The 10,424-nt window shown below is 40.1% G+C and overlaps 1 protein-coding gene across 5 annotated transcripts; it reads left to right on the forward strand.

The window, feature by feature from the left end:
• Positions 1-550: 550 nt before the first annotated feature.
• Positions 551-9,950, forward strand: trim101 (tripartite motif containing 101). 5 transcript variants are annotated; one of them, XM_040194379.2, is made up of 12 exons: positions 551-1,326; positions 2,202-2,396; positions 4,222-4,403; positions 4,526-4,700; positions 4,957-5,052; positions 5,375-5,452; positions 5,825-5,980; positions 6,110-6,132; positions 6,284-6,408; positions 7,049-7,440; positions 7,987-8,116; positions 8,385-9,950. In XM_040194379.2, exons 1-11 carry the CDS (start codon positions 1,315-1,317, stop codon positions 8,065-8,067), a joined length of 1,515 nt encoding a protein of 504 aa, XP_040050313.2. In that variant the 5' UTR covers positions 551-1,314; the 3' UTR covers positions 8,068-8,116; positions 8,385-9,950. The 5 variants fall into 5 exon arrangements, with proteins under 5 accessions (XP_040050313.2, XP_077946552.1, XP_077946559.1 ...); XM_078090426.1 differs by having other exon boundaries at positions 8,539-9,950; XM_078090433.1 differs by having other exon boundaries at positions 7,052-7,440; positions 8,539-9,950.
• The last annotated feature ends 474 nt before the right edge of the window (positions 9,951-10,424 follow it).

The raw sequence follows: 10,424 nt of genomic DNA on the forward strand, positions 1-10,424 counted from the left end.
AACAAAAGAAAAAGGAACATCAAACTAATTTGAGCAATCTGAAAAAAAACACATTCTTGGTTAAGTATCCCAAATAACAATAAACTAGAGAAAATGGCTGCTGTACAAACAGTGAATGAATATCCATTCAGTAAAAGCTACAAAATGTATATTAAGTGTAGAAAATACTGGATGTAAAATAAAAATTGGGGTTACCTATGTACAGCTCCTTTTATAGTATTATATTAAATAATTATATTGAGCATTTATGGACTCGATATAATTATCTACAAAATGTAGTGTCTCACTTAAAATGAATGTGGTCAGACCCAGTAATTGAGTTATGCTGTGCATAGAAACATTGCTGTACATGTAGCGGTTAACTTGTTCGCAGGGGTCCTCTTACCCTCCAATAAGTGTCTGAAGATGAATGCGGTAACTATTCGTTTATATTAAAAGGCCACGGTAAGCACCTTTAAGAGGACAGTTTGTGTGTAATAGTAGATCGAGCACTGCCGGCATGGTCTTAAAGCGTCCACATACCAGCCACTGCCTGATATGGTGCGTGTCTGTGCGTGTGTGCGTGTGTGTGTTAGGGTTACTTCAGAGGCACTGAAACCTGACGCCACCCAACTGCAATCGGTCCGCGGACACAGACTCACACACGGCTGTGGATGGCGAGGACGCTTCCAACAAACAATCCCAGCAGTCTCTGCTCAGGTGGACATACGGAAGAAGGGAGGAAGTGTTGGCTGAGCAGGGGAGAGGGCGTGTGAGGAAGAGGAGGACGGGCAGTAAGAGGTGAAGAGCTGGGGAGACACCCTGTCCCGGTGGATTTGGTGTCAGGAGAGGTCACAAACCTTCTCCCCCCGGATGAGACCCCAGCAGTTCTCCCACTGGTTGACTTTGATATTACTTTTTTGGACCTCATTTTTTACCAAATTGTTTTTTTTTGTGTGTGACATTTTTTCGAACTGTAACGCGACATGAGAAGTTTCGCCGAGGCAACGAAGGCCGTCTGAGTGAGGGAGTTGGGTATTTCCAGAACCTGAGAAGGCCAACGGTGCCCTCTTCTCTCTGTTGGAGCTGCAACAAATTAGTTTCCAAGTGAATGAGATAGTGGGACATTATCATGGTCCCTCTCTGTGCATGTAAACAGATACAATCTGTACAAATACAGAGAAGCAATAAGAAGTAATTCAGTATTTTGTTTTATTTTCTCGTTCGTGCTTTGAATTTGAATACTATAACAGAGAATTGGGGGGAAAAAAGTAGTATGTGATTGACTCTAAAGAAGAGCAAGGGCCAGGCAGCGGAGGAGGAACACCAACACAGATGGAGAAGAAGGTGAGTCATCGGGTGGATTTCATTCCGCCTTGACTGTTTGCTTTTCTCTGTATAGGGCCATAATGGGGAATTCGCATGTTTTTACACTTTTTAACACTTTTTACCGCGATGAAGAAGCACACATTGCTCTCATGTGATCTACCACAATGATGGTACAATGGTTTTGGCCATTTTTTAACATATGTTGCACTCATGATGGTTTTTCTTATAATACTGAACTCTACAGAAAGCCTGAACATTTGATCTCTGGGTTGAATGTGCAGTTTTTGTTCAATGTGTTCAATGAACGTGTCTGATTAAATCAAATAGTGACAACCCAAGTGACCCCCACTGTGTAGGACATTACAAATATATGCAGCAGAACTTTATTTAAGTCTCTAGCAGTTTGAGATACTTATACACCCTTTTGCCATGTCAAAAGCACATGCGTATTAAATGGCATTTCACCTGTGCTTTTTCTACCACGACAAGTCAAATGTCAGCTGGGATTGAGGTCTAATCCACCATAATCATTTTAGTTGAATATATCAAAAGAATATATAGTGGAAAGTACAAAGCCATATACAGTAATTACATTTTACAATATTATATTTTCTTAGAGCTTTTACAAAAGGTGCATCTATAGTATTAACTTGTTACGACAGTGATCTTTCCCTACTTAAGGCTTCTAAAAAGATATGAAAATATGGAAACCGGTGAAAACAGTAATGTGAACTTGGTTCCTCCATGATTAACCTACATACCTCAAACAAAGCTCGAGTTGTACGGTGTATTTTCATAGAAATTAATCAATCAAAGAAATGTCTTCCAGGGAGAAAATAAAAATCAAACAATAGCCGGCACTGCGTGCATTCAATCAGCTGTGGGGCCAACAGGAGGAGGTGGAGTTGGACGAGCGGGCTGAGCCGAGCTGCCTGCAGGCCGCCGGGGGGGTGCAGGGCGAGGCGGCGCTGGCAACGCTGCAGAAACAGCTGATCTGTCCCATCTGTCTGGAGCTCTTCAGCAAACCGGTGGTCATCCTGCCCTGTCAGCACAACCTCTGCAGGAAGTGTGCCAATGAGCTGTACCAGGTCGGTGACGCGGCACATGTGTGTGTGTGTGTATATACACATGTTTGTACTGTGCGTTTTGAGCATACAATCCCTGTATGTGCTCACCTTTCTGTATGTACTGCATGTGTTGGAACACACTCATTTGTCATACTATAGGACTCCATTGTTCATATTAGAGAACTCAAACAAAGCCTGTGTCAGATGTGTGTGTGTGCGTGTGTGTGTGTGTGTGTGTGTGTGTGTGTTTGGGGTCAGTGGATTATCAGTGTCTAAAATGGGATGTGTGGATGTTTAACTCGTTCGCTCAGGAACGTTGTCACCTGCTGTGAGTTATATTTACTGCTATTGTTCGGATCACCCATGTGTGTGAGTACTTTGTTTTTTTTGCTGATGAAAATAACACAGTTATATTTCACAGAAATATTCAGTATTATGCATTTCAATTTTACTTAAAAAAAAGTACAAAGGTATCAGTTTCCTTTATCTCCAAAATCAGGTCGTCTGAGGTTCATAATCATTTTTAGAATATTTCATATTGGAAATAACACTATTTCTTCTAGTGACATTTTACCACCCAGTAGGACTATCATGCACACCCAAGCACACTTCACGTGTGCGTTAACTTGCATGTGTGAGGCATGTTGAATGGAAAGTTACTGTGCACTACTTCCTTACTGACATGCTCATGTTTGTGACCTTCGACTCTAAGAAGATATCACGTGAATGTCCCCATCCCGTCACCTCTTGGCCTTCTAACGTCAGCTTCCTCTAACAGCTCACCTTCCCGCAGTCCTCAACTTTTTATACTAGTAGGGATTATTGTTACGTACCTAACGTACGTTTACAGAGAAAATCTGATCATTTGAATGGGAAGGAACCTTGGGTGACATTTTTAGATATCACCAGTTTTAATTTTGTTATTAATTAATAGTCTGAAATCTGAAAATTTGCCTGTGGATACAGAAACGTTTTTTCCCGGGGTCCTCTTAATAATTACAGACTGGTGCAGACTGTTAAATTGTGTGAATATTGACAAAAGTGATATAAACTCAAGCTGCCCATGCAAACCATCTCTCCTTCTGAGTGCTCAGTGTTTGTCTCTCTACCAGCTGATCTCCCAGCAGCAGCTGAAGCTTATTAAAGGTCACTATTTCAGGACGTGTTTCACCTCGAACCTTCCCTCTGCCTTTCTGCTCATCTGTCCTCTTCTTCACCCGTCTATCGCTCTTCCCCCTGAATCTCAATTCTTTAATTGGTTTCCACTACTATCAATCTGTATTTTTTTATCCTTTTGTTAGTAAAGTGCTGTAAACTGAAACATTTTCCTGAAATCCGTGGGCCCGGTTGTTTGACCTTGAAAGTTTGATAAAAGTGGTCGGTGGGGACGGCATTATCATCTGTGACCGCCGTACGTGAGCTCTGCAGAGCCGTGAGCCCACGTGCACAACCAGGCACCCGGAACTGACATGGACAACCCGAGATATCAACTCAAAAAATGTATTAAGAGACATGCATGATGTCACCTCACCGGTCAGTGATAGGGTTAGTAAAATAGGTGTGTAGATAATAAATAAACAAGTAGGTTTATGTAGTGTACAAAATCACCATATAAAAGAAGAAGCCATTGAGACCTAATTCACCACATGCCAAACAATGAGAATGTCCCGCAGCCTTTTATACTATTGTATATGATTACAGTTACATGTCTTTTTTTCATTTATTAATATATTTTCAACCACCTGCGACCCAGACTTTGCTATTGGCTGATCTAGAGACGTCATGGAGGGTTGAGCATTCCTGTGTGAATAATTACAACATTCTGTCGGGGTTTATTTCTGTGCAGCCCTCCTTGTTCCAGGCTCGCACCACCATGCAGGTGAGCAGTGGTCGCTTCCGCTGTCCGACCTGCAGACAGGAAGTTGTGCTGGATCGCCACGGTGTCTACAGCCTGCAGAGGAACCTGCTGGTAGAGAACATCGTCGACGTCTACAAACAGGAAGTCGGCAACAACGGCAACGCTGCAGGGTGAGGAGAGACGACCGTAACAGGCAATCATGAAATGTGGTGCAGTGTGCTTCCATGACATAAATACATATGACATGTGGTGTTTCCCCTCTTCTCTCTCTCTCTCTCTCTCCCTCCACCAGCCCACTACCTCCTCCTCCACCTTCTGCTCATGTGACATGTTCGGACCATGAGGGCGAGAGGGTGAACATTTACTGTCTCACCTGTCAGGTTCCTACATGTTCTCTGTGTAAGGTTTTTGGAGCTCATCAGTCCTGTCAGGTGGCTCCTCTGACAGATATCTATCAGCAAAAGAAGGTACAGACCTGTGTTTTTTTCATGTTTGGAAAGCTTTATTAATACGTCTATTCAATCTTCATTTATCCTTCTGCTATTCATCTGTGGAAATCTACATGCGGAGAAAGATGCTAGCCGTGTCCGTTCTTTGATTGTCAAACTAATTCCGAATTCTGGTACTAACAAACTTTTGATTAAGTGAAGTGCAGAACTATTACTAAAGGCTGCAAATAACAATTATGTAATACTCACAAATTAATTTCCTTTTCTTTTTCAGGATGAGCTGAGTGGAGAAGTCAGTTCTTTGGTGGCAGTCAACGACAAAGTCCAGGCATTGATCAATGAGCTGGAGGAGACCTGCAAAAAAATAGAGGTGTGTGTGTTTGTGTGTGTGTGTGTGTGTGTGTGTGTGTGTGTGTGTGTGTGTGCGCTCACATACTCACTAGAAAACTATGGATTGTTCTCCCACTGAAAAAAGTCCCTAACAAATGCACTATTCCTCTTGTTTGATAAAAGCTACCATGCTACCATGTACACATTTGACTGTTTTAGGAAGACTATTTTCGAAAATCATTTTCACAGAGAGACAGGAAGTGAGCACAGCACACACTTGGTTTCCAGTTCTAATAGTGCAGAAACATTGGCCAGATGAGCGTGCTGTTTTCATGCACTCTCCTTCATGCTTCTCTCTGCAGGAGAACAGTAAGACTCAGAAACAACTCGTGTGTGAGAAGTTCAGTTGTGTGTTTTCGATCCTGCAGGAGAGACAAAAGGTCAGCTGTTTAAAAGTTCTCTGCACGTTTATATATTTATTATCGTTATTTTATATTAACTATATTTTTCGGAGGTAAATATAAAAATAGTAATTGGCAACAGGCATTCACACTGAGAGCAGTAGCAGATCTGAATAAACAGAGATTAAATGTCCTAATTAAGTTAACTACATGTCAATATATATACTCCTCACATATTTTTTATAGACTTTATAATATTGTTGTTTTGCAAATTTTAATGTTAATATACAAAATCCCGTATGTTCTGTATATATCCAAGTTATATGTAAGCAGTTAAAGTCATAGCGGCAGAAACAGTGCTCACAGTTGTAGTGGTTTATTATTGTCTTTTTCATTATTATCATCATGAAGGTGATGACGCAGCGAATCAGCTCTGAGCAGGAAGAAAAGACAGGCCGGGCCCAGGCGTTGGCCCGTTGCCATAGAGACACCGTGGGAGCCAACTGCAAACTGGTGGAGAGAGCCGTGAGCAGCATGGAGGAGCGGGACACGGCTGCGTTTGTGCAGGTGCTGCATTGAGTCGATGCCTGAAAAAGCATGTCCATAACAATACCTGATAGATGTAGACGTAATCATTGTTTGAGTCCAGATTCTCTCAAATAACGCCGTATCATTTTTTTAATTTCCCTTCTTCAGAATTCAAGAGAGCTGATCACAAAGTGAGTGTTGTGACAAGACATTTTAGGATTTGTAGCCCACTGGATGGTATTATTTTTAAACAGTTAAAATCTTTTCTGTTTCCTTTTCTTTCGTCCACTCTTTGCTCCCCATACCTCGATTTTCATTGACCCCCTTCTGTCTGTTGAGTAGAGTGATTTCAGCGACCAGCTTCTCTCCAGCTGAGACACTGAAACCAGGTGATGAGAGTTTGAGCCCCTACCGATTTAACTTCAGCAGACAGGAGAGGGCTCTGAAGAGCATCGACTTCCTCCAAGGTAGGAAGAGGGACGGCCTGGGAAACTACGTTGAAACTTTATCTTTGTAAGACACCGTTTGTTTTGCATGAGAGACATTTCAGCAGCACCATGTAGTATCAACAAGAGACATTACTGTCCACTTTGTGAAAGTGCTGTTAAATATTGTCAGACAAAATAGCATTAAAAAGTAAAAACAATAATATTTTTACATGTGCTTGTAAAGGCCAAACTGTTAATATGCCGGACAGTGGAGTATACAACATTCTGATGGTTTTTTTTATATTGTTATTTAAGGTCTATGAGTCCAAACCAAACCCTATTCCAAGAGCAAGCCTTTTGCATTGCTACACTGCCACTTTAAAAATGAAAATGATGACTGGGATATTTCTAAATATTAAACAAAAATAGCCACAGATGGATGTCTTTAGCTAAAAAGAGAAAAAACAAAACATGCAGTAAAATACTACGATTATTGTCTCTAATCGTATAAAAATAGTTTAAATACCAACCTTGGTACTCTTTGAGACATGCTGACGTTGCACTAATTCACAGAGTTTATACCTAAAGAATTCGACCAACACTCTTTTAATCACATAAAGCTTTAACCGTAACATATTAAAGTGTACATTCAGTCTAAGCACGTATCGTTTTCTCTCAGCAGTTGTGCAAGATGTTCCTGAAATTGAAAAGGAGCCTGAAGTTCCCAAAGAGCCCTCTGTCCACATCTTTGAACCAGAACACCACCAGGAAGCCTCCCTGCAGAACCCACAACGTGTTGTAGAACCAGTTATAGAGCTCAACCCAACAATAATATCCCCACCAGTGAAACCAGCTGCACCAACATCAGCCCCAGTCCAACCAGCTGCTGGTCTGGTGAGAGACTCGGTGGAGCCCGACTTAAATGGTGGAGAACCCGCTCTGATGAAGAACAAAACGACGGAGGAGGAGGAGGAGGATGAGGAGGAGGAGCAAGCGGAGGGATGTGCAGCTCCTGGTGCGGTCAAGGGGGGCACCGGCTGTGAAGAGCTGGAGGAGACGAACACACAAATGGTACTTTCAGCTCCTCCTTTTCTTTCTAATGTCGATTAAAGGAACCCTGAGCCTGTTAACGGTTTTCAATTGGATCACAACTTGATTACTGATTTGATCAAATATGACTTTGGATTGATTTCCTGCTGAAAATGCTTCGCCACTTAGGTCCCTGTCTGGTTGTTTTTTGGGGAATTGAAGCGAAATGAGTAAAGAGGAAGAGTATATTAAAAGTTAAGCTTGTTTCATTGTAACAATGATAGTAACGATGACAATACGTTTATTCAAGCAAAAGCAATTAAAAACAAAGGTGATGTTTAAACAATATTTATTTATTAGTATTAAAAGCAGACAGTATTTCAGTACTAGCAGAAGCAGCAAAAGTACTTTATGGTTATGTAACCTCTGAATACAGTTTTGTGTCCTCGTTCCTTCCTTCTCCACATTACAGTCTTTTAGTTGCTGCATCAGCTCATCTCCTCACTTTGTCATATTTATCTCATCATTTAGCACCTCCATGATCCCTCCATGTTCCTCTCCCTTGCCCATCCCTCCATGTTCCTCCAGGTTGTCATTATGCTCTTCTACCTGTTGGCCTTCCTGGTCCTCCTGCAGAAGGTTTGGGCTTACACCGGCTGCTTCATTTGAACATAACACCAGCGGGAGACCCAACCATCCTCGCTGCTGCACAGCTCAGGTATACCCTGACACTTTAGCTATGCAACTTTAAACCATTACAACAGTATTTTTTTTTTAATATTCTTGATGTTTTTATACTGAAACAACACTGACACCACTCACGACACCCCTCTGCTTCATGCTGTATGATACGTTGTGTTTGCATGGTTGGGAACATTTCCTAAATGTACCTTTTTCTTGAATGCTCTTCCCGATTAGACTTCTAATATACTTATTCTCATTTTACATTTTAAATATAGGATTTTTAACTTGTATTTAATTTCCAGTGTGACACTACTGCATTTACTTACAAGATCTAAACACGTCCTCCACCACTGGTGATAGTGAACGACAAACGTGTTGTTTTCATGATGACTATTTCTATTTGATACTGAGTCTTCATATCAAGTAATCTGATGCCCCCCTTTGCTCCAAATGGAGACTGAGATCCCCCAGCACACCCAGGTACTGCTTCTGCTGGGTAAACTCCCCCGACAATAGGAGAGAAGCTTCGGAGAGGATGATTTAAGGAGAAAGAAATTTGCCCTCCAGTCAGGTTCAGGAGCTCAGCGCCACAATGACACTTGTTGCTTATGGTCACACTTTTACTCCAAAGTTACACTAGTTTTATCAGCAAGGGAAAACGTCGGGCTTTTATTATGAGAGGAAATAGCTTTTTGCCATTCTTACTAAAGGTCTTCACAACTGTCAAGTTATTGTTTCCTGTTGCATTAGCAGTCATACTACAGCAGAGAAGAAGTAGTATTTGATGGAGGAGCCATTTTGATGTACTTTACTAGAGTTTACTTTACTTTCATTTGATTTTATTCCACTTTATTCATCTGACTGTTTTGGTTACGAGTTATATCTAAACGTGTCACCCTGTGCAAGAATTGAAAAATGAAATGCTCTAACTTTTATTCATAAGTGGATAGAAACATACAATATAACAATTTATTGAAATATGACATTGTTAAAGGTGCCATTTTGTATTTTGCCAATACAGTACTTTGAGTACTTTGAGTACTTTTGCTTTTCATACTTGAAATATATTTTTCCAAAATTACTTATTTTACGTCGGTAACATTTGGAATGCATTTGTTTTACTTGAAATGGAGTATTGTTAATTTATGGTATTATTCAACGCAAGTATTTTAGCTATTTTTCCACTGTCACCTGAAGTAACGGAGAAAATATTATCTGTTTTTTCAATGAAGAGGAAGTATTATTATTAGCCCAGTAGAAGTAGAAGAGGAAGATGTAGCCTGAACTAGTCCTATTAGGATGTTTACTCTATTAGCATCTTACAATAGCTGCGATATCAACAACAATGTTGCGATACTTCCTATTGCATTTTAGTCTTCTGTCAAATCAAATAATTTGGACACTTCCTAAGTTCCTAAATATTTAAAATCTCAGAAAACGTCTCATAAAGGTCTGTGTTAAATATTGTTTCTCTTTTCAGTTAGAGGATATTTAAGATGTCAACACCATTTTTTAGGTGATATCAGATAAGTAGATGTAGCAGTTGTTCACAATGAGTTAAACATTCTTTCTTAACCAGTTTTTTGGATGTAACATTCTACTCAGCGAGGTTTTGTTTCAAAATGAACTGCTCTGTTTGATTTTTTTATGCAGCTTCAGCAGCATTTTCTGTGGATTTGTGAGTGTGACTACACTTTGTGAGTGTTTGGTGAATGTAAACTGGTGTCTGATGCAGGACAGAGTGGTTCAGATGAGATATTGGATGTGTTTCATACATGCATTGATGAAACAAGTCACTCACTTTTTCTGACTTCAAGTATTTTGTGTATTAAAGAGGCTTTGCGTAAATAAACAATAAATGATTAGTACGCAGGTCTTGTCATATAATTTTGTGTGGGATATAAACTCAAGTGTTTGTGTGAAGTTGTTAGACTACACCGGAAAAGACATTTTCAGAAATCCAAAACTTTACTGTCAGTAGAGAGAAACTTCCTGTCTAAAGGACACGCCTCTACAATAAAAGCACGGAAACGAAGATCACGTTTATACGTTCAATTCGATGGGCATTTAAATCCCATTATAAAACAAAAAATATGAATTCATTGAAGTCTCTTGAGTAAGAATTTGGGAATTTTATCTGCAATAAATATAGCATTTCTTCTTTACCGTGATTTGGCGTAAGTATATTATCATTTTCAGCAGTAGACTGAGGGCACCGCATTTTTGTTTAAAATATGCCATGTATAATACCTATATTAGTTAAGTTAATACATATATTTTGACTTACGTATTTATCTATCTTTTGCTCTATTTTATCTTATTCTGAAATTCCATACCGGACG

This window comes from Gasterosteus aculeatus, chromosome 2 (genome assembly GCF_964276395.1).
Source record: "Gasterosteus aculeatus chromosome 2, fGasAcu3.hap1.1, whole genome shotgun sequence".
Lineage (NCBI taxonomy): Eukaryota > Metazoa > Chordata > Actinopteri > Perciformes > Gasterosteidae > Gasterosteus > Gasterosteus aculeatus.

Coding starts and splice junctions, on each gene's coding strand:
- trim101 (XM_040194378.2), top strand. Junction 4,404..4,525: donor AACAACGGCAACGCTGCAGG/GTGAGGAGAGAC, acceptor TCCCTCCACCAG/CCCACTACCTCCTCCTCCAC. Junction 7,441..7,986: donor AGGAGACGAACACACAAATG/GTACTTTCAGCT, acceptor ATGTTCCTCCAG/GTTGTCATTATGCTCTTCTA.